Below are 26837 nucleotides of genomic sequence, written 5' to 3'. Positions count from 1 at the left end.
TAGTGCCACGTGCATAGCCATCATCGTGGCTGCAGAGCAGAAAACTGTTGCCATCAATGCTTTGTCCTTGGTCTCGCTTTCAGGCATTGCCAGCGTGGTCGTCTCATTCTTCCTCTCCATGTACTACAACATGATTAACGCCTGGTCCTTTTGGTACCTCTTCCATTCATTCCAGGTAACCAGGGAGGCTTTGGCAGATGCACCAGGGCCAGGGGATAGAGTCACCCGGAGGCTGAGATTGGGGTCTATCCCTGATTGCCCCTTGGGGAAAGGGAGGCACAAGAAAATGAATCATCTAACATTCATCTGGACAGCATTATTATATTAGCAGCAGCACAGGGAGAATACTCCAAAACTTATATTGCAACAGGCTGAGGGCAAAACACAATGTAATGTGGGAGAGGGATTGGGGTAGGAGATCTGGGAGAAGTGTCTCCATTAGAGGATGGCTGGGTCCCCAAAGGAATTCCCCCCCCCAGCTAGTTACATTTTAATTTTCTCCATAACTTCTGGACATTTACTGGTGCAAAATTCTTGCATATTGCTCCATAAAAGATACTTTAAATAAAGGGGAATAGGGGTGAGTCCTTATGAGAAGATATCTGGGAAAGATAATGAAATTCCTATCATCAAAGGGATGTGATGACCTTTGCCGCTGCTATGCTTTCTTCTTGTGGTCCTTCTCTGTTTTCTAGCTTTGGGCAAGATGGGCGTCTTATGTCTTCTTTCCTCTTCCAGAGTCTAAAGACAGTCCTCAGGGGTATTATTTTTTCATTCCTATGGGTTTCCTTCTGGTCTCCCCATAGGCTTTCCTTTCTGTGACTGAACCTCTGCTTTTTGACTTCTCTGCCTTGATAATGATGCCTATTCTTCACCTTCAATTTGATAATTCAACTCAACAAGGCATTTATTATTTCCTATAGTAACAATAATAGTGGCATACATTTATATAGTGTTTTAGAGGTGGTAAAGTGTTCCGCATATGTTTTCTCACTTGAGCCTCACAATAACCCTGGGGTATGAGTATTATTATCCCATCTTACAGAGGAGGAAGCTAAGATTTAGTGATTAAGTGATTTGTTCATGGTCACACAGCTGGCAAAGTATAATAGGGATGATTGGAACCCAGGTCTTCCTGACTCCAAGCCCAACACAAAGACATTTCAGCGTCTTCCTCCCTTTTCTTTTTTCTTCTTCTCACCCAGCAATGAAACAGAGAACAGGAAACACACTGTAACAGTCACTTGGGAGGAAGAAAACTAGGTCCCCTTTCCGTCAAGCCTGCTCTAGTGACAAAGTAGACCAGCCTTTGGCCTTAGTGAGATTTGGGCAATTGTAGGTTCATGGCTAGGCATCTTTGAGTATAGCCTTGAGTCTTTTAGTGTTGAAAATACTCATATGCCTGACTCAAACAACCCATATGTATTCTACATATTTGTCCCTTTGACCAAGTGATTCTGCTGTTAGGTCTATATTCCAAAGAGATCAAAGAAAGAGGAAGAAGACTCATGTACTAAAATAGTAGCTCTTTTTTGGTAGCAAAGAATTGAAAACTGAGGGGATGTTTATCAATTAGGGGGATGAATGCAGAACAAGTTATGACATATGACTTAGATGGAATACTATTGTGCTGTAAGAAATTATGAAGGGGATAGTTTCAACATAACTTGTGAAAAGTTATGTGAACTGATACAGGGTGAAGTGAGCAGAATGAGGAGAACAATTTATGAAATAATAATATTGTAATGATAACCAACTTTGAAAGACTTAGGAACTCTGATCAACATAGTTGAACCAAACATAATTCCAGAGAACCTATGGTGAAACATGCCATCCACTTCCAGAGAGAGAGGTGATGGACTCAGAGTGTATATTAAAGTGTGTGTGTGTGTGTATTCTTTTTTTCCCTTTTCCTTCTTTTTTTGAACATGGCTAATGAGAGAATTTGCTTTGCATGACTATTATGTATTTGTAATAGGTCTTGGGTTCTGGGGGGTTTTTTCCTCTCCAATGGATGGAGGAGGAAGGAGAATTCAGAACTGAAAATAAAATAAAATTGAATGAAAAACAAATCTATCTCTGAAAGTGGGCTCACCTTTCTAGACCTCAGTTTCCTCATCTATAAAATGATGTTAGATTAGGTGATGTCTAAAGTCTCTTCCAGCCTGAGCTTTATGATCCTATAAATTCTTGGGCAACACTATATAATAGAAAGCACACTGGATTTGGAGTCAGAAGACCTGGGTTAAAGTCCTAAATTCACTATTTGTAGGCAAGTTCTTTGATCTTGCTGAGTCTCAGTTTTCTTATCTGTAAAATGGGATTAATAATATTTGCTCTATGTATCTCACAGATTGTGATCAAGATCAGATAAGAGGATAATATATCTTTTATAAGATAATCTCACTTAGTGACCATGAAGTACAAATATCAGTTATTATTTCTCCTCCAACATGGAGTCTTGATCCATTGGAGTTTCCGTTTGAGCAGATCCTCAAAAAGAAATTAGCTACTTTGAGGGCAATTTTCCTTGGAGCTGTCTTTAACCTCTTTATCAATCCACTAACTCAAAATGAAATCTCATGACAATGAGCTACCATTCCGAGAAACTGTGCTCTCTTTAGTACACACCTTACAAGCACTGAAGATTGTTAAACTTTGTGAGTCACTTTAGTATTTATTTATTTATTCAGTCAGTTAGTCAATCATAAGTAGAGTCTTTGTGGAGGGACTCCTGTTCCTGCTATGCTTGGAATCTTGCTGATTGTGCCAAATTATTTGAACTATACCTCTCAGGAGGCTATGTATGAGATTTGAGCATGGAGGTGTCACCCAGCATGAATGCTGATTGAGTAGATAAGCTTCCAGTGCGCCCAGTTTAAAGAGAGGACGGGAGTCTCTTGGGAGCAATAAGATACAGTTTTCAATAGCTGAAACGCAAATGAGACAGATGTAAACCTATGGCAGGTGGAGTAGCAGGAAAAACTATAGCTAAGTTGTCTTCCTTACCGATCTAGAAAATGTACCAGGCCAAGTCCTGATATAGAAATACAATAAGTAATCACAGTCATTTTATTGACAGCCCAGGAGGAGAGACAGATAGGGAGGCAGATAGTGAGGTCTATAATCATGGGGGACAGGATCTAGCACTCTAGAGCAGGGAAAGTCTGTACATCATGGTAAGAAGTCCCAGATACAGTGTAGAGGAATCTGACCTTATGCAGAATGCAGAAATAGGTACTAACTGATAACTCTGTTACTGACTGCCCAGTTCCAAATCACAAATGCATAGTGGACTGAAGAGGGGACTTGTACTGAGGGTGGCATTCTATGATGAGAAGGAGTTGTGGGTCCTAGGCTATGTACTGAGCAAGGGGCAAGTTCAGACACAATCCGCAACTGTGCGGCTATGTCGCCAGCAATGAATTGAAGGATCATTTCCAGCTTCCAGCTCAGTCTGAAGCCCATACAGGAATAATCTAGGCAGGAATCCCAGACGAAAGGAGAACCTGTTCTTCTCTCCCCTGAACCAGCATAGCTTTTCAGGTGGCTGATAATGGTTGAGTGCAGCAGTTGTCTACTGAAACTTCAACCAGGGCAAACCCACAGACATGTTGCTCCAAGCAACTTGCAGAGCTCAGACCAAGAGGTTAGAAATTCAACTTTGCCCTGGGACAGACCACTTTAGGAGCACTGAAAACTTCTAGGTCATCAGCATGAACTGACCTTGAAATCTTGGAATAACATAAAACTCAATATCCCAAGAAAGAAGCAGCAGAATTTAGCCCAAGTATTCCTACTAGAAGCTTGGCCTTCACATAAAGGCTGAAGTCAGAATGAAGGCAGGAGCAATTTTTTTAAATCCCATCACAAAAAGCTATTATGGTGATAGGAATACTCAAGACATCAAATCAAAAGAAGAGAATGATGTCCAAACATATACAAATAAAGCCTCAAAGGAAAATACAGCTTGGGCACAAGTTCAACTAGAATTCCTTGAAGAGATGAAACAGCTTCAAAACCTTATCCAAGCAACAAACTCTCAAAATTAGAATGGACCAAATAAAAGTTAATGATTTCATGAAACAACAAGAAATATTACAACAAAGTCAAAACACTGAAAAAAAAAAAAAGAAAATGCAAAATATCTTATCGCAAAAAGAACTGACCTGGAAAGCAGATAGAAGAAAGATAATTTAAGAATTGTTGGTCTATCTGTAAGCCACACCCAGATCAAAAGGCTATACATCATATTTCAAGAAATCATAAAAGAAAACTGTCCAGATATCTTAGAACCAGAGGGCAAAGCAGGAATAGAAAAAATGCACTAGTCACTTGAAAAACAATTCTTAGGAACATTATAGCCAAAATCTGGAGCTTCCAGGTCAAAGAAGAAATACTGCAAGAAGCCAGAAAGAAAGAATTTAAGTACTGAGGAGCCATAACCAGAACCAAACATAGTTTAGCAGTCACCACTATAAAGGTGCAGAGAGCTTAGAATACAATATTCCAGAAGGCAAAGGATATAGACTTATAATCAAGAATAAACTGAATATAATCCTATTTAGGGATGGGGGTGGGGTGGGGCTGGGATTAGTCTTTAATGAAATAAAAGACTTGCAAGCATTACTGGTGAAAAGATCAGAGCTGTGTAGAAACTTTGAAGTGCAAACACAGGACTCAGGAGAAACATTTAAAAAGTAAACATGAACAAGCAATTATAAGGGACAAAACATGGATGAACTGTTTATATTTTAATATGGGGAGATGGTATATGTGTCCTGATCACAGAGGATGTCTAATTACACACAGACCCTGAGAGTAGTTGTGTTATGTTTTGATGATTTTAAAAGAAGAGTGGAAAGGGAAGAGAAGAGGACCACAGTCTGGGGGGAATGGAGAGAAGGAGAGAGGAAAGATGGGGACAATTATGTCACATAACTGAGGTGTACAAGTAGAAATCTACATAACAAGGAGTAAGAGGAAAGAGGAGTAGGTGACTCTTGGACCTTACTCTAATCTGAACTGGTCAAAGAAAGGAAATATGCACACAGTTGGATAAAAAACACATTTCACTTAGCAGGGAAACAGAGGGAAAGGGGTAAAAGGAAACAGAGAATAAGAGGGAGACTAGGTTAAAGAAGAGATTAGTCTTAAACAAAACAATCTAATTGGCAAAGGTGATGAAAAGGAAAACAAATTCTGGAGGGGTTTTAGGAAAAACAAGTATATTAACAAACTATTGATGTAGCTCTGAACTAGTCTAGCCATTCTGGAAAGCAATTCAGAACTATGCCCCAAAATCTATTAAGCTGTGAATACCCCTTTGATCCAGGGATTTCTCTAGCAGATCTATACCCCAAAGAGATCAAAGAAAGGACCTCTATGTATAGAAATATTTATAACAGATATTCTTACAGTGACAAAGAATTTTAAATTGAGGGGGTGCCCATCAATTTTCAACCATTGAGGAATGACTGAACAAGTTATGGTATATGGATGTGATGGAATATCATCATGCTAAGAAATGATGCAGGGGATGGTTGCAAAGAAACCTGAGGAGACTTATATGAACTGATGCAGAGTGAAGTGAGCAGAACCAGGAGAACAATGTTTGCAATAACCAAATATTGTAAAGACGAACAACTTAAAAAGACTTAGGAATTCTGAACAATGCAATGACCAATCCCAATCCAGAAGACTCAGGATGAAACCTGCTACCAACCCACCTGATAGAGACGTGATAGACAGATGGAGACATACTACTTTTTTAAATGACCAATGTTGGAATTTGTTTTTCTTGACTATACATCTTTGTAACCAGGTTGTTTCCTTTTTTTTAAACTTTCTTTCTAATTGTGGGAGCTGGGAGAGAAGAGAAAGTAAAGGAAATAGGAGGGAGAGAAGGTGGATATTCGTTGATTAAAAAAACAAAAAACCAAAAAAACAAGCAAATCAAAAAGACCGTGGCGGCTGTATCTTGAGCCATAGCATCTTGTCTGGACCTAAGTGATAATGACAAACCCTGCACCTTGAAATGTCAGTGTTTGTCCAATTGCCATGGCAAGAATCTAGTATCCTCGAACTGCCCCTGTGCTGAGAAAGTAACGGACATGACCGAGCAGAGACGAATTTGTACACCAGTTTCTAATACCCTTCAGTAAATGAACTGATGTGCCTCTCTCCGGCCGTGTTGAGGAGGCAGAGGAACTAGTTAGGTCCAAATTAGTGTAAATAGTGAATCCTGAAAAGTGATAGCATTATTCACGTTCATGCTGCTTTGTTCCATTTGGGCTAGGACCAATGACCATATTTTATGTAATTACAATTTCAAAGTGTGAATCCAAATACATGTGACCAATTTATGAGATTCATTAGGAATTAACTAGTGCTCCAGAGAGACCTTCCTTGTTTTTCCTTGGCATGCTGTTTTATTAAATTCCTATTCTTCTGATTTCCTGAATCATGTGCTTTGATCTACCACTGTTTACTTGTTTTGTCCAAAGGGTGCTTCGTAAATGTGCTTTGATGACGATGAATGTGGGCTTAAGCTAATTCCATCTCTAATTCAGGATTGTTATTAGAATTAGTCTGTGTGTTTTCCTTGACAAGAACTATTGAGAGTCAGCATGGTGTAGGGCAGAGGTTCTTAACCTTTTTTGCTTCATGTACCCCCGGTGAAGCAGTTGGATTCCTTCTCAGAATAATATTTTTAAATGCATAGGACTACAAAGCAAACCAATTCTTTTGAAACATAATTATATAAATATTTTAAGAGCAGTGAAAATCAGAAGACATGGGGTATAGCCCTGTAAATCTGGGCAAGTCACTTCCACCTCTCTGAAATTCAATGTCCTCACCTGTGAAATGGGAATACCAATTACATATTCTCCAGGTTGTTGAGAATCACTTTGCGAACCTTAAAGCTCTCTATAGATGTGGACTAATGTTATGCTCAGGGCTGTTTCAGGGATTCTTCTTGAATAAATCTGCCTTGGGGGTGAAAGGGGGAAAGTAAAAGGAATCTAAGGAGCTCAGACCTCAAAGAAAGGGATGGGTTTTACACCTCGACACCCTGAGGCGTAAGGAGGGGCAAACACCCCTGAAGCAGCAGGAAGAATCTATCTAGGGAGAGTTAAGGGATCTGTGCTCTGCTACAGGATGCAGCAGAAGACAGTGGAAGAGACATTGAGTCTTGGGACACTATGTGATGTTACTCCCTTAAAAAAAAACCAAAAAACCCTCTGGTGGGATCCAAGGACATACCCAAGGGAGCAGCCTCTGCTTCTGGTTTTTATGCACCTTCATGATGAAACATTGGCATTGGCTGCTCTCTAGAAAATCTAGAAGCTACATACCTGAGCAAAAGTATTCCCCTGGATCTTCACTGTGGGATGGAGGCAGGGGTGTCCTGGAGCCCCTTCCAGCACTGGCACACCTACACATCAGGGCTTGATTTATTATTTTCTTCACTGTCTAGACTTAAGAAAGTCATGGAGAAAATGTTAATAATACAGATTATACTTAAGTGTGTCATGCACACTTTAATTTCCTCCCTCCCACCCCCAGAAAGCCAGTTGTTAAACATTTACTAGTATACCCATGGGTGGACATGCAAATTCTGAAAGGTTCTCCCATGCTGGAAATGCTTCAAGTAGGAAAGAAACAGTAATGTACCATCTGATTATCATCCTAAAGCCAGCATGTCTAAATTCAAAGAGCCTCACTGTAATGAATTTTTCGACTAGCGAAACACTCAAAGATATTCTAAGTTATAAAGGGGTTGTGGTCTGCGTTTGGTGGAGGGAGTACCCACAGCTAATAATGATGATGGTGGTGGTGGTGGTGGTGGTGGTGATGAGGGTGATGATGACAATAATGATAACCACTTGGAATATTCAAGTCTAAGAGTGGTTGGGAGTTGGAGTGGGGGGTTGGGATTTGATGGAAAACTAGAAGGGAAGGCACTAGCAGATGGGAAGATTTGAATAGACTCCTCCTGCAGAAAGTGAAATTTGAGGGGACTCTTGAAGGAAGCTAAGAGGTGAAGATGAGGAAGACAGAGCGTTCCAGGCATGGTGGACAGCCATTTGTAGACATGGAGATGGGGGTTATGTTTGAGGAAGAGAAAGTTGGTTAATGTGGTTGGGCCATTGAGTGCCTGGAGGGGAGTAAGGTATGAGAAGACTGGAAAGGGAGGAAGGGGCCAGGTTTGGAAGAGGTTCAGATGGTTGACAGTGTGCCTCATATGTACTGAAATACAAGATTTGGCAGTAGATTGAATATGAGATGAACGTAAGTGAGAAGTTGAGGATAATGCCCAACTCGCAGGCCTCGGTGATTGGGACACTCAAGTCTACACTAGGTGATGGCTTGAACTACTAGTAATAGGACAAGAAAGCCAATTTCAATAACTTCACTTTTCTTGAAAGAGGGTCCAGTCTGTGACACTTGAAAGACATTCACCTTTGAGAACTTTGTTTTGGTGAAATGAAGAGAGACAGAAAAAAACAAGTGAGCTCCTTTTCTCCCAAGTCATCACCAGTCATCTTGACTTTTGTCTTGCCACTGAACTTCAATGACTCTGAAAGAGAGGGTGAGGCTGATGACTTTGTGCAGCTCTGCCTCTCTTCAGTTCAATTCAAACACGAGTCAAGACATCACCTGTGAGGTCACTGGTCCTCTTTGAAAACGAAGGACAAACAGCAACAATAGCCTCAAGGTTCCTCAACATCCTGGTCTCCTTCCAGCTCATCACTGTCCTTCCTTAAATGTAAGCTTCTGGGTGGGGACTCAAGCCAACAAGAAAGACTAAATTATAATACGGCCTTCAAATCCCCAATGAAAGATGTAGTCAAGAGGGATATGTGTGTGTAGTGGACAGGATATAAGATACAAAATAAATCCACAGGGGGCAGCTAGGTAGCGCAATGGATACAGCACCGACCCTGAAGTCAGGAGGACCTGAGTTCAAATCCAGCCTCAGACCAAACACTTGACACTAGCTGTGTGACCCTGGGCAGGTCACTTAACCCCAATAGCCTAAACAAAATAAATAAAAAATAAATAAATTCACAGAAATTATCTACATCTCAAAAAACAAGAAGAACCGATGAGAAGGTAAATCTCATTAAAATATGTATAGGGATAGGAAATGAACCAGAGAAGCTAGAGCCAGTTCATACGGTTTTGTTGTGGTGGTGTTTTCAGTCATATCTGACTCTTCATGACCCTATTTGGGGTTTTCTTGACAAAGATACTGGAGTGGTTTGCCATTGCCAGCTCATTTTGCAAATGAGGAAACTGAAGCAAACAGGGTTAAGTGACTTGTCTACAGTCACACACCATTAAGCATCTGAGGCCAGATTTGATCTTCCAACTTCCTGACCCCAGGCCCAAGCTCTATCCACTGTGCCACCTGGGTGCTTCATATGTTCACATGGTTAGAGAAAACTAATTGCTAAATTTTCAGTGTGAGCATTTACACCTTGGAAATTGGCAGGGCTTGCTTTATTCTTTTGTTGATTGTTTATACTTAAGAAAGTGATTGAAAAATGTTAATAATGCAGATTAAATTTGAAAGTGTGTCAAGCACACATTTTTAAATGGAGAGTCAGTTAAACATTTACCAGCACACCCCTGGAATGGCCCTATGTTTTCACTAATATAGGGAACTTCCAACTAAGCAAACTCCTTTGACCAATACAATTCAGCACCTTTTCTACAACTTGAAGTGTTGGAGAGTTGTGTCAGGCACTGAAAAGTCCAGTAACATTCCCAGGGTCACCCAGCCAGTATGGATGTATGTGGGACAGGGGTTGGGGAGGGGGGAGGACTCAAGCTCAGATCTTCCTGGCTTTAAGGTGGACTCTCTATGTTCTATTCCACACTGCCTTTCTATAGTCCTACCAAGAGAAAATGCATGAAATACATGAGTTAATCTACTGAGACACTTGTAAGATATAAATACAATTATAAACCATTCTTTATAGAAATAAAGGAAGAGAATAAGACTTAGATTTTTGTACTTGGATAATGTGTGAATTTGTTTTGCTTAACTACATATATTTACTATAGGAGTTTTGTTTATCTTTTCTTTTTTCTTTTTCAATTTAGTGGAGGGGGGAGGAGGGGGAAGGGAGAGATAGGTTAAAAAAAAAAGAAAAGCAGGTTATATATTAAAGCATTAAAAAAAAATTCACAAGAGAGAACAGAATGAGGGCCAGAAAGAATTAAAAAAAATAAGTAGGACAGTTTTTTAAGTATATATTTATTTTATTATTATACATTTATAACATATAATATATTTATTATTATCATGTATTTTGAAGGAATTTCCCCTCTTTTGTTTTATTTCATATATGGAAATTTTCATTTTGCTTGGTGTTAAGGTCAGAATTTAAAAAATAAAATGCAAGAAAAAATAAGTGAGGAAAGACAAATAATTACAAATGTTTTTTGCTCATGTGCTAATATAATAAAAATCATGAGACTACCTAAATTAACTTCGAGATATATTTCTATACCAATCAAATTACCAAAGGTACATTTTTAGAATTAGACAAAATAATAACAATTCAGTTGAAAGAAGAAAAGGTCTAAAATCTCAAGGAAAAAAATTTCAAAGCAGTAATGAAGAAGGCATATCATTACCAGACATCAAACTATATTATAAAACAGCAGTCATATTAACTATTTGGTATTCCATTAAAACAACAATAACAAAATCAACAACAGAAAAGTTGATTAGGAGAACATACCGAATAACCAAGAAACAAACAATCAAAAACAGCTACCCAGTATTTGAAAAACCCAAGAACATAAATTACAGAGGGAAAGATTTCCTACTTGACAAGAACTGCTGTGAAAACTGGTCAGCAATTTGCAGGCATTAGATTAGACCAGCATCTTACACCATACATCAAAATAACCTAAAAAATAATATGAGACTTTATTACAGGTTACATCATTAAAAACAACAACAACCACCTAGAGAGAGAGGAAATTAGAAGGAGGTACCTTTTCCAACTGTGGCTGAGAGAGAATTCTTAGCTAAGCAAATGATGAAGGAAATAAAAGAAAGAAAAGATTATCAAGGAAAGAAAATAGGTAATTTTGATTACAACAAATTTAAAAACTGTTGCACAAACAAAATCAATGAACAGAGTAAAAAGAGAAACTGTCAAGTGGGAAAAATATTTTCGTCAAATATTAATAAATTCGGATATCTAAGATATGTAAGGAATTAATAGAAATATATGACATCATAAGAGCCATTTCCAATGGATGAATAGACAGTGTATATAAGTAGGGGTGTGTGACAGACAGCTCATACAGGCTTGGAAGAGACAATTACTAAATTTTCACTATGAGCATTACACCTTGGAAACTCAATAAATCAGCATGTGATTTTTTTTTTTTGTTGATTGTCTAGATGTAAGAAAGTGATGGAGAAAATGTTAATAATGAAGTTTTTTTTTTCAGAGAACTGGTTATTAAACCAGTTGTTAAACAGCACATCCCTAGATATAAGCAAAGTTTTCAAAAGTGTAATTATAAACTTAAAAAGCTATTTGGAAAATCTGCTCCAAATCATTAAAAGTAAAAGAAACACAAATTAAAACTCTGAGATTTCCTACTACACTCTGAAAATAGATGAAAATGACTCCTCCCCCAAATCCAGGAAGAATAAATATTGTATGTGCTGTGGGGAGACAGGTACATCAATTAACTAGTAGTCGATCTGTGAATTGGTCCAACTATTTTGGATATCAATTTGGAATTATTTAAGCAAAGTGATTAGTCAGTGTTTGAGCCTTTTGATCTAGTAGTCTTACTCTGTGTGTATATATCATGAAGAAGTCGAAGACAGGTGTACTAAGATATTCATATCCTTGCTCTTTGCATTAGCAAAAAAATGGAAATGAAATGTGTCCCCATCAAATGGAGAATGAAAAAGACTTTGGCATATGAATGCAATAGAATATTATTATTAAGATTTGAAGATAAGGAATGATTCAGAGAAACATAACATCTGTTGGACCTGAGGCAGAGTGCACTGAGCAGAGCCCTAACAACAGTTATGCAGTATGCAGTGACTACAACAATATAAATGTAATGACCCCACTAGGAAACCAAATATCAAGGAAACGAAAACCCAATGATAGTCCTAGAGATCAGATGATGAGACACACCTTACTACCGAGAGGCAGAATGACAGGGGCACACTCTGTCCTGGGTGTATTGCTTTTTTCTTCCTTTTCCTCTCTTTCTTTCTATCCTTCTCTCTCTTCCTTCCTTTCTCTTTCTTTTTCTTCCTTCCTTCCTTCCTTTCTTTTTCTTCCTTCCTTCCTTCCCTCTTCTCTTTCTTTCCTTCCTTCCTTCCTTCCTTCCTTCCTTTCTTTTTCTTTCCTTCTAGAAAGTAGGAGTAGGGGAATGGATGTCAATATGTTCAGAAATCCCTGAGGTTAAAACAAAAGGAGGCAATAACAACTAACAGCTTGTTGTTGTTCAGTCATTTCAGTCATGTCAGATTCTTCATGACCCTATTAGTGGTTTTCTTGGCAAAGATACTGGAGTGGTTTGCCATTTCCTTCTCTAGCTCATTTTTATAGATGAGGAAACTAAGGCAAACAGAGTGAACTGACTTGCCCAGGGTCACACAGCTAGTAAATGTCTGGGGCCAGTATTTCTATAGGGCTTAGAATTTGCAAAACACTATATATGTGTTATCTCATTTGATTCTCACAATTACTCTGTGAGGTAGGTGCTATTATTATCTCTGTTTTTCAGATGAGAATACTGAGGGTGAGAGAAATTAAGTAGCTTGCCCAGAATCACTCAGCTGGGAGTATCTGAGACAAAATTTAAACTCATGTTGTCCTGCCTCTGGGTGCAGCACTCCATCCAATGTGCCAACCTGGCTGCTTTAATAAACATATTTTTAACAAGAAAAAGAAAAAAAGAACACCAATCTCTTCTAGTAACAAAATGTATAATCTCAGACAAGTCAATGAACCTCTCCAGGTCTCAGTTTTCTCATATGCATTAACATCATCTCTCTCAGGTCCCTTCCAATTGTTTAAAAAAAAAAAGCACATTAGTCTATGTCTGTAGAAAGCCTTTCCTGCCAGTGTATTTTCCCTTATGATTTCAAGCTATGCTGGGTCATGCACAAACAAGTTCTGAACCCTACCCTCTGGAAGATGAATAAGGTATATTTGGATGAAGGGAAATTGTTGAAACGGCAGCTATGTTCAAGTATTTGTCTTGGGGAAGCAGTGACCCACAGCCCTTAGTACCAACATTCTCAAGTCCACTATATCCTGAGTCGGTCCAAAAATCTAATCCCCATTACTTTTTTACAGATAAAATTAGCTGCAGGGGATTCACCTGCCCTGTGCTGGCAGTAGACCCTGTTCTCTCCCCTGTATTCTCCTTCGTCTCTCTATGTAGTTGGGTATTTTTGTCTGGTCCTCTCATCACTGGTTGACATGCTGCCTTTATCTCTCTCCTGCCAGAATACTTTGCTACTTCTCCTCCATTGGTCCATTCCTGTCCTCTTTTTCTTTCTGAGTTTGGTTGGATTTGTCCTTTGATCTGCCTCTACTCCCAAGCATGGTCTTCATTCTTTGCCCTCTTGGCAGATTCCCTAGCTCCTTGTTATTTTTCCTTCTGAGTTTCCCTCTTGGTCTCAGCCCTGTCTCTGAGGCAGCTAGGTGGTGCAGTGGATAGAGCACAGGGCTTGGAGTCATGAAGACCTGAGTTCAAATGTGACTTCAGATATTTACAAGCTGTATGATCCTGAGAAATCACTTAACCTGTTTGCCTCAGTGCCCTCAACTGCAAAATAGAGATAATAATAGCACCTACCTCTCAGGATTGTTGTGAGGATTAAGTTAGATAATATTTGCAAAGCACTTAGCACAGTGCCTGACACATAGTAGGTGCTGTATAAATGCTTATTCTCTTCCTATCTGCTCTTCATGCCCACTTCGATTTCCTGCATCTGTCCTTCTTTCTTCTACTACCTCATGCTTTGCATAACAACTGTTTTGATCCCAAAGGATCCCTTGCCATGGTCCAGCTGCTCATTGAACAGTAACCTCATGGGTTATGATGAAGAATGTGATCGAGCCTCATCAACTCAGTACTTTTGGTACCGGAAAACCCTCAATATCTCACCCTCCATTCAGGAGAATGGGGTCATCCAGTGGGAACAGGCCTTGTGTCTCATCTTAGCATGGCTGGTGGTGTATCTGTGCATTCTGAGAGGGACAGAGTCAACCGGCAAGGTAAGGTCTGTGTTAGCTACAACATGATACTGGAATGAAGGTTCAGATGGGTCCATTTGAGCTTAAAAGCAGGGATTATGATCCAGCAATGAAAAGAGTGGAAGGGCATGGGTTCGAATCCCTTCTCTGGCACACACAACCTGTGTGACCATGGGAAAGTCAACCAACCTCTTTAAGCCTCAGCTTCTTCATCTGTAAAATGAGTAATTTGAACTAGATGCCCTCTGAAGGCCCTTCCAACTCTAGATTGGCAACACTCATCTCTCTGACCAGCTTCAGAAAAGTCCAAGGGGTGAGCTGGCACCAGGCAATCAGAGGTGACAGATCACAAGGGTGTGGACTTTGTGGAATTGAACCTTTGACCCAGGTCCCTTGACTAGTTCAGGAAGGCAGACAAGAAGTGTCTGAGAAGAAGGAGGTTCAGTTAAAAACCCCAAGTCCTAAATTCCTCCTTCTCATCACACAACATGCAATGAAAGAACCTAAGATTTTTCATATTTTGGGGCAGACTGGTGATCTAGCCAATCTGTTATTTTGCGTCTATAATGGCAGAAAGGGAATTTTATGAGATGGCATGATTGCTGTCTGTGAAGTAACCCCAGAAATATCAATCACTTCCTTTAACAATCTGTTTTGAGGGGAGAAAAATTTAAAACTCAAAAGTTTATGGAAGTGATTGTTGATAATTCAAAATGAATTAATTAAAAATAAATAAATAAATAAACAATCTGTTTTGGGACCTTATGTGAGTTAGCTGTGGCATAATAAATAAAGGCTTTGGAACCAGAAGGGCTGCATAAGAAGAAGTCCTGAGTTCACATTCTGCCTCTGATATTTACTAGGTGTGTGTGACTATGGGCAAGTCATTTAACCTATTTAAGCCTCAGTTTCTTCATCTGTAAAATGGAGAGGATAATACCTGTATTACTTACCTCAAAGGGTCATATGGCATTCCATATGGACCTATGTAGGGTCATCTATAAACTTCAGTTTTTTGTAGTTCTATTGTCTTTCATATCATTGTTAATTAAATAAGAATCATCTCAATATTAGCCTAGATAAGGTGCTGCCTTTTCTCTACAGAAGTGCCTAAAATTGATCCATAGCAACTGTTTCTTAGACCGAAACCAGTTTACCTGACAAAACACTTCCTCCAATCCTGTAGCAACTCCTTTACCTTGAAGAATTCTATTAGACTAGTCAGGCTAGATTTCCACTGCAGAATCACTAGTAATAGTAGCAGTAGCAGCAGCAGCAGCGGCAGCACCAGCAGGAATAGTAGTAGTTTAGAGTTATGGTCAAACTCATGCCATTACATACCTTATTTTTCACATTATTATGGGGATACCCTACTTAGAGAAAACCTCAGATAAGAAAACCCAAGGGTCCATATAAATTCTTGGCCATTGTTAACAGGCCCAAAGGATTCCCCACTTTACAAATTATTATGTTTGTTATATTTTTACAATGTTACTATTATTAATATTACAAAAGAATCATTTATTTATTATTGCGTTTGTTAGAATGTTACAGCTGTTAACATTACAAAAAGATTCTTGTAAATAATAGAGCTTCCCTTAGAAGTGAGAAACAGTGTTTCTCATAGGGTCATAAATTTAATGGGGAAAATGAGGAACAGAGTAGTTAAGTGACTTGCCCAGCATCACTCAGCTAGTAAGTGTCTGAGGTAGAATTTGAACTCAGGTCTTCCTAACTCCAAGTTCAGTGTCCTATCCACTATACCATGCATATTAGAGCCACTACTAAACAAAAATCACCAAAAGCAGAACATAAAATAGGCCTGCAATGAAAATCTAAGTCCATGGGGAAATAGACCTCTACTGATCAAAATTCACTCGATAGGCAACTCGTAGGTGGTCACGTAGGGCTTCACCAGAAGCATAGCTAGGCTTTGTTTCCCCTTTCTTCTCTAACAGCTAAAGGGTTGGGGGCTGGCAACACAGAGGTGAGCAAGACTCCCGTCTTTAAGAGGCTAACCTGGATCTTCTGGCTCCCTTAGGTGGTCTATGTAACGGCATCCCTGCCTTACTGTGTTCTCATCATCTATTTGGTTCGGGGTCTCACTCTGCATGGAGCTGTCAATGGCCTAGCATATATGTTTACCCCCAAGGTAAGGATGAACCTTCATTTCCCTTGATACTTTGCCTCCCAGTTGCCCACCCTCCCCACACATGCACACACACTCCTCTCTATGTGCTGTCTTCTCAATGACCATCTTTAGACAAGGCTCTTTCAGATCTGTACATCGCAGCCCTAATCTTTCTCCTGCGCCTCACATCACCAACTGCCCCTTGGATATCTTGAAATGCAGGTCCCATAGGCATTTGACTCACTGTATCCAAAACAGAATTCATTACCTTTACTGTCAGACCCCACCCCTTTCCAAACTTCCCTATTTCAGTCAAGGACGCCTTCATCCTTCTAGTCCCTTATGCTTACAACCTTGGTATTATCCTCAACCTCTCTCTCATAATCACTCCACACCCAAACTATTGGCAAGTACTCTTATTTCCACCTTCAGGACATCTCTCATAAACATTCCTTTCTTTTTTAAAAATAATTAATTTATTTTGATTTGTCAACAATCACTTCCATAAGCTTTTGAGTTTTCAATTTTTCTCCCCTTCTCTCCCCATCTCTTTCCCCAAGATGATGCACAATCTGATATAGGCTATACATATACATTTCTACTAAACATATTTTCATGTTAGTGATGTTAAGTAAGAATTAGAACCAATAGGAAGAAACACCAGAAAGAGGAAACAAAACACAACAAAAGGAAAAAATAGCAAATAGTATGCTTCGATCTGCATTCAAACTCCATAGTTCTTCTTTGGATGTGGATAGCATTTTTCAGCATGAGACCTTTGGAGATGTCTGAGATCCTTGCATTGCTGAGAAGGGCTAATTCTATCAACATATGAGTCATCGCACAATGTGATGGTTACTGTATACAATGTTCTCCTGGTTCTGCTCACTTCACTCAGCATCAGACCATACAAGTCTTTTCAGGTGTTTCTGAAGTCAGCTTGCAAATCATGTCTTATAGCACAATAGTATTCCATTACATTCATATACTGCAACTTGTTCAGCCATTCCGCAACAGATGGGCATCCTCTCAATTTCCAATTCTTTGCCACCACAAAAAGAGCTGCTATAAATATTTTTGTACATGTGGGTCCTTTTCCCATTTGTATGATCTCTTTGGGATATAGCCCTAGAAGTGCTCTTGCTGGGTCAAAGGGTATGCACATTTTTATAGCCCTTTGGGCATAGTTTCAAATTGCTCTCCATAATGGTTAGATCATTTCACAACTCCACCAACAATGCATTAGTGTTCCAATTTTCCCACATCTTCTCCAACATCTATCATTTTCCTGATAAACATTCCTTTCTTATCACTTTGGTGCAGGCCCTCACTACCTCAAGTCCAATCACCTTCCAATCAGTCTCCCTTTGTCAAGTCTCTCCTCCCTCCAATCCATTCTCCACTCACCTACTAAAGTGGTTTCCTTAAAGCGCAGGTCTGATCCCATTGCCTCCCTCCTCAATATACTAGAGTTGCTCTCTATTATTTCTAAGATCAAACATCAAATGTTCTGTTTGGCACTTAAGAGTCCTTCACGACCTTGCCCCTTCCTGTCTTTCCAGTCTTCTTATTATATTATATAGTATTTGTGGTGCTGAGAAGCCAGCCAGCCAGCCAATGAACAAAGGTCAAAAGGCCAGCTTGCTTCCATTTTTAGGACCCTAGGTAGAGAGAAGGCCTCTCTACTTTCTTCATCCTCCTCTGTCTGGAGCACTCAAGAAATGGAGGAGTTGGATAGATAAATGATCACAGGATTCTAGGACTTAAAGCCTGGAATGGATCTTAAAGGTATTCTAGTCTAACTCTCTTGTTTTCAGATGAGGAAATAGGACCAGGAAAATGAAGTGACCTTGCTCAGGATTTGAAGCCAGGCTTTCTGACCCAAGTCCAGAGGTCTTTCCCTCATATCATCATGGTTGCATAGATTGTATGCCATGGGGCTAAGATAGAGAAGATGCAGGAAATAGAAGAGGATCACAGAAAGGGAGGTGAGAGGACAGGCAATCCAAACCTCACTGATTTGGTGTTTTATCTAGTAGTCCCTCCCTAGGTAGCTAAGTGGTACAAGGATAAACTGTGGAACTTGGAGTCAGGAATCCCGCCTTAGACACTTACCTGATGTGTGACCCTGAGGAAGTCACTCACTTTGTCCTAGCCTCAGTTTCCTCATCTGTAAAATAGAGACAATGAAGGCACCTACTTCACACGGTGGTTGTGAGGATCAGACGAGATGACACTTATGACATGCTTTGCAAATCTGAAAGCACTACCTAACTGCTGGCTCTGCTTGCTAATATTACCCCTCTCCTCTGTGCAAAGATCAGGTGAGAATCAGCATTCTAGATTTGGAAGAGATTTCACAGGTCATCATGTTCAAAACTTACTCCCAAGGTACAACATCCTTGGCAAGTTGTCATCTAGCCCCTGGCCCAACTCCTGCGCAAAGTAGAAATTCCCTCCGTAACATCCTTGATGTGTGGTCCTCCAGCTGCTGCAGCTACACCTCCAGGAAGAGAGAATTACTTACCAAGGCATTCCAATTCCATTTTCAGACTGCCCTGTTCTTAGCACATCCTCCCTTTGGAATATAGAACCCCAGGGAAGGAGCTTCCCGTATCTCCATTCTTCTCTGGAAAGCCAAGGACAGTGGTGAGGGGATAGTGAGGGCTATCTTCTGCAGTCCTAGGACATAAATGTTCTACTTGCTGTGGGTTCTATCTTTGTTGTGGTCAGAAAGAGGAAGAGAGGAGTGTGATGGAAAGAGCCTGGATCTTAGAATCAAAAGCCTTGGATATGTGCTCTAGGTCTGCCATTTTTCTAGCTGTTTCATCCTGGGCTAGTCTCCTAATGTCTCTTTTCCCTCCCTTACCTGCTAACTAAGCTCCATGGTGAAGCAGACCAGGTACCAGCTTTACAGGAGGAGCTGGACGTGTATGAGGCCAGCGCCTGTCTAATCAGTGACCAAAGCCCACCCAGTCTACCTCCACTTTGTCTCTCACATCCATCCTCTTCCCTCCTTTCACGTTGCTCCTGCCCTAATTCAAATCCTTATCCCACTTCACCTGGACTATTTGAAGAGCTTCATAATTGGTCTCTACTTCCAGTGTCTTCTTTACCAATCTATCCTCCACACTACTACCAAAATAAACTTCCTAGGCATTGATCTGACCTCATCACTTGCCTGCTCAAAAATCTTCCATGGTTCCTAGTTTCCTCTAGGATAAAATATAAATTCCTCAGTCTGGAATTAAAAGGTCTCCAAAACCTGGCCCCTACCTACCTTTCCAAATTTATAGCACACTGTCTGAGTAACATCCATGATGGGGTATAGATGTTCCTGAGGGTAAGGACTGGTTTTTTTTTTTTGCCTTTCTTTGTATCCTCAGCAGTACGGTGCCTGGCACATAGTAAACATTTAACAACTGCTTGTCAGCTTATTCCTATGTTACAAACCCTGGTGCCAGAGTAGCCAATATGTCCTTATGCTCTGATCAGCTTCTCCTCCACCTTTGACTTTTCAGCTAGAGCAGTTAGCGAACCCCAAAACCTGGATCAGTGCGGCCACACAGATCTTCTTCTCCCTTGGCCTCGGGTTCGGCAGCCTGATTGCTTTTGCCAGCTACAATAAGCCGTCCAACAATTGCCAGAAGCATGCCATCATTGTGTCCCTGATTAACAGTTCTACGTCCATCTTTGCCAGTATCGTCACGTTCTCCATCTATGGCTTCAAGGCCACTTTCAACTACGAGAGCTGCATCAATAAGTAAGAATGATGGGTAGGTCACAGGGTCATAAATTAAGAGGAAGAAGAGACTCTTAGACACTGTCTAATCTAATTCCTTTATTTTACAGATTAGTAAACTGAGGCCCAGAGAGGCTAAGAGACTTAGGATCATAGGATCATAAATTTAAAGATGGAAAGGACCTTGGAGGCCACTGGATTTACTTTACCCATTTTAAAGATGAGGAAATTAAGGTACAGAGAGGTTAAGTGATTTACCCAGAGTTAGTAAGTGTCTGAATTTAAATTGCCCAAGGTCACATGGTTACTAAGTTACGGATTCTGGATTTCAGCCCTGGTTCCCTGACTCTCAATCCAGCACTCTTTCCACTACATTATTCTGTCTCAGACCTCTAACTACTGTCCTCATGTACCACCTAGAGGCTGTTGCCAACTTCCATGACAACAGTAAACTCAGCTCTAGCCTTCCTTTTCCCTCTCCTTTGCCTTTTCACTGAGCTCCCTGGACCCCTCTTCATTGTTAATCAATTTTAGCATCATGAGATTTGGAGCTAGAAGAAACTTTAAGAGGTCATGGGGTCTAGCTGCTTCATTTTAGAAGTGAGAAAACTAGAGAGGTTAAGTGATTTGCTCAGCATCACATACATGTGATTCAGCTGGGATTTGAACTCCAGTCTTCCTGACACCAAATCCAGTGCTCTATCTACCAAGCTAGGCTTCTTCCCAATCAACATGTCAAGGACTATGCTAGCTGAGGATACAAATACAGAAATGAAACAGTACCTGCCCTCAGGGTGCTTTCACTCTCTCCACAAAGTCCCCTTTTATCTCTAAGTCCTCTTCATTCCCCTCACATTCTTTCTATCTTTTAGGGTTCAATGAATCCTAGCCTTCTCCTGAAGAAGTTGTGTCTCCTGAAATGCTCTTCAGAATTGGCTATTCCTTCTCTACCAATCTTTGGCATACAAGACCAGCTGGCGTGCTCCATGTGTCCCATGACCACTCTCAGGCTCTCCCTCTCAACATCCACCTCTTCTAAAGCTTACTCCACCTGTCTAGATCCTTGTTGCTGTCATCTTGCACCCTCTAGGTCACTTTCTGTCCTCTGCAGTCACTTCACTGCCTAACTCACTATCTCCTATTCCAACCTTTATCCCCTAGCAAAACCCGGTCTCCCAGTCCTTCGACCTCCTCTGCTTCCTAAATCTGTCTTCAATGTATCTCAATCATGCCATACACCCCCTTCAATTCTAAGTGAATTAACCCCAGGGGCTGGGATTCCTAAACACATCCTACTTCTCACACTTGCTACCTGTGTGACCTTGGACAAGTCATTTAACTCCCTGGGCACCAGAGTCCTCATGTATAAAATGAGGAGGTTGGATTAGGTGGCTTCTGAGGTCCTTTCGACCCCAAATCTCTGATTCTATAATCCTATGTAACAGCTCTGACTATATGCCATTATATGAGGGAAGGTAGGGAATGCGTCTCCTGAGTCACATAATACAAATGTCCCTACATTTTGAATGTTCTTCTTATCTAAATAGGCCAATAATCAAATTGCAGGGGGAAGATATAAAAATCGCACATCCCCTTCCCCGCTACAAAGATAGAGAGGGCTAGTGACATGGCAGCAAAAGGTCCTTTTCATCTTCCCAGGCACTGCAACCAAACTCTTCCACCATGGGGGGCTTTAGAAAGTTCCTTTAGGTGGCAACTAACACAGTGAACTTGACTCCCCAGGGTGATCTTGCTGCTGACCAATACCTTCGACCTTGAAGATGGTTTTCTGACCTCAGGAAACCTGGAGGAGATGAAAACTCACCTAGCATCTACCTACCCAAAGGAATACAGTGAAGTGTTCCCACAGATTAAAAACTGTAGTTTGGAATCAGAACTAGATACCGTAAGTGTTGCTGATACAGTTTCTATGTTGTCTTTTCCATGATGCCTGTTGCCATAAGCCAAACCATAAACCTCATAGACCCTTGTGAGAAAGGGTGAACTCTATCAATCATGAGCTCAAGAGATTGATTTGTGAATCAAGAAAGACTAGAAATTTCCCACTAATATCATTCTTTTAAAAAATTATCTTTTATTTTTATATCAGTTTAATATCTATATATGTCCCTCACCCATCTCTTTCCTATCCAGAGAGGTATCCTCTGTAACAACGAATAAAAAATAATAAGGAGGGAGAGCAAAACTAACCAACACATGAAGCAAGTCTGACAGTCTATACAATGTTCCATACCTATAGACTCCCACCTCTGCAAGGGAAAGAGGAAGGCTCATTTTCTTATCTGTTTTTTGAGAACCAACCTTGGCCAATATAATAACTCAGCACTGAAATGTTTTTCCTTGGTGGTACTCTTTCCATTTACATGGTTGTAGTCATTGAGTATATTGTTTCCTTGGTTCTGCTTCCTTGACTTTGCATCAATTTGTACAACTCTTCCTATGTTTCTTACAGTGCAGAAATGGTCCATTACATTCAGGTACCATAGGCTAATATTCTCAGGGGAGAACAGAACACATGCTAACACAGTGGTCAATGACTATAGTAATCTATTATTTGATAAACCCAAAGACCCCAGCTTCTGGATAAGAACCCACTCTTTGAAAAAAACTGCTGGGAAAACTGGAAAAGAGTATGGCAGAAACCAGGCATAGACCAAAATCTCACACCATATACTAAAATAAAGTCAAAATGGGTTCATGATTTAGATATAAAGGCTGATACTATAAGCAAACTGGGAGAGCAAGGAATAGTTTACCTGTCAGATCTATGGAGAACAGAAGAATTCATGACCAAACAGGAGATAGAGAACATTACAAAAAGCAAAATAGACAATTTTGATTACACTAAATTGAAAAGTTTTTGCACAAACAAAGCCAATGCAACTAAGATTAGAAGGAAGGTAGAAAATTGGGAAAGAATTTTTACAACCAGTCTCTCTGATAAGGGCCTCATTTCTAAAATATGTAGAGAATTAAGTCAAATTTATAAGAATACAAGCCATTCCCCAATTGATAAATGGTCAAATGATATGAACAGACAGTTCCCAACTGAAGAAATTAAAGCCATCTATAGTTATATGAAAAAATGCTCTAAATCACTATTGATTAGAGAAATGCAAATCAAAACAACTCTGAGGTACCACATCACACCTATCAGAATGGCCAAATGATAAATGTTGGAGAAGATGTGGGAAAATTGGAACACTAATGCATTGTTGGTGGAGTTGTGAAATGATCCAACCATTTTGGAGAGCAATTTGGAACTATGGCCAAAGGGCTATAAAAATGTGCATACCCTTTGACCCAGCAATAGCACTTCTAGGGCTATATCCCAAAGAGATTACACAAATGGGAAAAGGACCTACATGTACAAAAATATTCATAACTCTTTTTGTGGTGGCAAAGAATTGGAAATTGAGAGGATGCCCATCAATTGGGGAATGGCTGAGCAAGTTGTGGTATATGAATGTGATGGAATACTATTGTGCTATAAGACATGATGAACAAGCTGACTTCAGAAAAACCTGGAAAGACTTGTATAGTCTGATGCTGAGTGAAGTGAGCAGAACCAAGAGAACGTTGTACACAATAACAGCCAGGTTGTGTGATGACTAATATTGATAAACTTAACCCTTCCTGGCAATACAAGGATCTAAGACACCTCCAGAGGCCTTGTGATGGAAAATGCTATTCACACCCAAAGAAAGAACAATGGAAGCCGAATTGCTAATTTTTTTCTCTTCTGTTGAGTTTTGTTTCCTCTTTCTGATGGTTCCTCCTATTGGTTTTAATTTCTACTTACAACATCACTAATGTGAAAATATGTTTAATATGAATGTAAATGTATAGCCTATATCAGATTATGTGCCGTCTTGGGAAGGGTGGTGGGGAGAAAGGGAGAGAAAAATTTTGAACTCAAAAGCATTTGGAAGTGATTATTGATAAATCAAAATAAATTAATAAAAAAAGGAAAAAAAAAAAAAAAACACATGCTAGCATTAGACCCCAACAATCAAACCTAAATACCTAGGATCATGCCATGCTTCTATCTAAGAGTTCTCAAGATGATAGATAAACTTGAGCTTCTAACATCTCAAAATTCTGCAAAGCATTATTAATTCTCATTTTTCATATGATAGCCTCACTTAGGCACAGTGCCATTGAATGATGTGTTTGGAGATAAAAGGAAAAGTAGACATGTAGATAAAGGACTCATAAAGGAATGTCCTAGGAACCCAGAGAATCTCAAGCCCCTGCAGGTGGGCTCCACTCTTGCCCGTTGGAACTCTAAGTAAGGTTGGCACCCTTGATATAACATGGCATCTTCTTATTATTGGCAGGCTGTCCAGGGGACTGGATTATCATTTATTGTCTACACTGAAGCCATTAAAAACATGGAGGTGTCCCAACTGTGGTCGGTGCTATACTTCTTTATGCTGCTGATGCTGGGGATAGGAAGCATGTTGGGGAACACCGCTGCCATCCTCACTCCTCTGACAGACAGCAAGGCTATTTCAAGCCGCTTGCCCAAGGAGGCAATCTCAGGTTAGCCTTTTGTTGGACACAATGTACTACGGGTAGGCAGACCAATGATCTTAGACTATAAAGGATTGTCCAGATGGGAAGCCCTTTAAAGTGATTGATGAAAAATCATTTCTTAAGCAGTTACTATGTGCCAAGCACTGTGCCAAGTGCTGGGAATGCAAATAGAAGCAGAAAGAAAGGGACATACATTCTAGTGGAGGGAAGACAACATAAAGGGAAACTAGGGTGGGGAAGAGATGAGGGTATTCAGTGTGAAGGGATGGTAGAGAAGAGAGCTAGAGAATCAGCAGTGCAGCTTGGAGAGGATTGAAGATATAATAGAGAAAGTCCTGTGGAGTCAGGAGTGTCACCTGACAAAACACTTCTCTCTGGCCCTCAGTTTCCTCTTCTCTAGAATAAGAGGGTTGGGAAAACGGCCCCAGAAGCCCCTTCCAGTGCCAGATCTATGATGTCCAGAATTGTCAGAAAAGAGTAACCAGTACCTCATTTATGTTGGGGCCGAATCCTTGCAGTTGAATGTTATCAATTAACCCAAGTAACCAAAAGACCCTTGCCAAAGAAACTAATATTTATTCAAGAGGGGAAGAATCCTGATGGGACTGTCCCAACCAGTAACTCTTAGGTGAACTAATCAGCTTCAACCTCTCTGCTCTACAAATATATCGATATAATATGCCGAGATAGATAGATAAATAGATAAATAGATAGATGGATAGATGGATGGATGGATGGATAGATAGATAGATAGATAGATAGATAGATAGATAGATAGATAGATAGACAGACAGACAGAGATAGGTAGTGGGAATGAAGCTACAGATGTTGCCTAGATCTTTGTCATGCCAGCCAGCCCTTGCATGGACCACGGCTGTTCTATCCAATGGGTCTGCCTCTCCTAGGCTCCTGAGAGATGCCCAACAAAGTGAGACTTCCCAGAAGCTGAGAAGCTGCTCTTGTCCCCCCAGGTCTTATATGCATCATTAACTGTGTCATTGGGCTGACATTCACCTTGGAATCAGGAAACTACTGGTTTGACATATTCAACGACTACGCTGCCACCCTTTCCCTACTGCTCATTGTGCTGGTGGAAACAATTGCTGTTTGTTATATTTATGGCCTAAGAAGGTAACATTCTAAATTCCTTTTGCAGACCAATCAGCTAATCTGGGTGGAAAGGAGGCATGAAGAACAGTAACTGATTTGCCTCCTTGTTGGGTTTTCTTCCTGTTTTTCTTCTAAACAGCCTGTGGGGCTGGGAATAGAGAGAAGCCCATGGTCACCCAGTTCAGAGAGTCAAGAGTTGGGCTCTGACCTCGTCTCCTAACTCCAGGTCCAAAGTTCCTTCTCCATATCTTACTGCCTCTAAAGCATCAGAATTTGGGATTCCTTGACATCTCAGGGAAGAGAATGAGCTATTTCCTAATGGAAACTAACACTGCTTTTGAAAAACTTGATGCCCAAATAATTTTCTGTTAATTCACCCCCCTCCCCAGGTTCAATTGTGCTTGACATCCCCTCTGCCCTTCACTTACTTCAAATTTGAAACCATTGTCACATGTTCTGTAAAATGTGGCTAGTGAGAGCACCTACCTCCCAGGGGTGTTGTGAGAAGGAAATCAGATGATATTTGCAAAGCATTTAGCAAATCATAAAGTGCTATATAAATTCTAGTTATTATTATTATTGTTATTGCAATTGTTCAATCAATCGATAAGGTTATTAAGCACCTACTATGTGCCAGGCACTAGGGCTACAAAGACAAAAGGGGGAACAGTCCTTGCCCTCAGGGAACTTCTATTCTTTCAGGGAAGAACACATGTATACTTATATGGAAGGGGGGGGAGACAGAGAGAGAGGAAGGAAGGAAGGAAGGAAGGAAGAGAAAGGAAGGAAAGAAAATGAAAGAAAGAAGAAAGGGAGGTAAGAAACCAAATCTATTATTTCATTGGCATAGTAGAGATTTTCTCTAATCTTCCAGGTCAGAGGCGCACCTGTTCTGCAATTTATCATCTTGGAGGGCTACCTGGGACACTAACAAGTTAAGTGACTTGTCCAGGGTCACACTGTCAATATATGTCAGAGGCAGTATTTCAACCCTGGACCCAAGTCTTCTTGACTCCTACAT

The 26837-nt window shown here is 40.3% G+C and overlaps 1 protein-coding gene across 2 annotated transcripts in view; it reads left to right on the top strand.

The window, feature by feature from the left end:
- The window catches only part of SLC6A20 (solute carrier family 6 member 20), a 52318-nt gene that overhangs the window by 20200 nt on the left and 5281 nt on the right, over nucleotides 1–26837 (top strand). Inside the window, exons 3-9 of one of the 2 annotated variants that reach the window (XM_027872520.1) lie at nucleotides 84–175; nucleotides 14067–14294; nucleotides 16315–16425; nucleotides 19926–20167; nucleotides 21890–22052; nucleotides 24508–24712; nucleotides 25678–25837. In XM_027872520.1, the coding sequence (XP_027728321.1) occupies nucleotides 84–175; nucleotides 14067–14294; nucleotides 16315–16425; nucleotides 19926–20167; nucleotides 21890–22052; nucleotides 24508–24712; nucleotides 25678–25837 (1201 nt within the window). The remainder of the gene's footprint in view (nucleotides 1–83; nucleotides 176–14066; nucleotides 14295–16314; nucleotides 16426–19925; nucleotides 20168–21889; nucleotides 22053–24507; nucleotides 24713–25677; nucleotides 25838–26837) is intronic. The other variant, XM_027872522.1, reaches the window with a different exon arrangement.

This window comes from Vombatus ursinus, unplaced genomic scaffold (genome assembly GCF_900497805.2).
Source record: "Vombatus ursinus unplaced genomic scaffold, bare-nosed wombat genome assembly UNPS02014799.1, whole genome shotgun sequence".
In the NCBI taxonomy this organism is placed as follows: domain Eukaryota; kingdom Metazoa; phylum Chordata; class Mammalia; order Diprotodontia; family Vombatidae; genus Vombatus; species Vombatus ursinus.
This window is presented reverse-complemented; position numbering and strand designations above follow the sequence as displayed.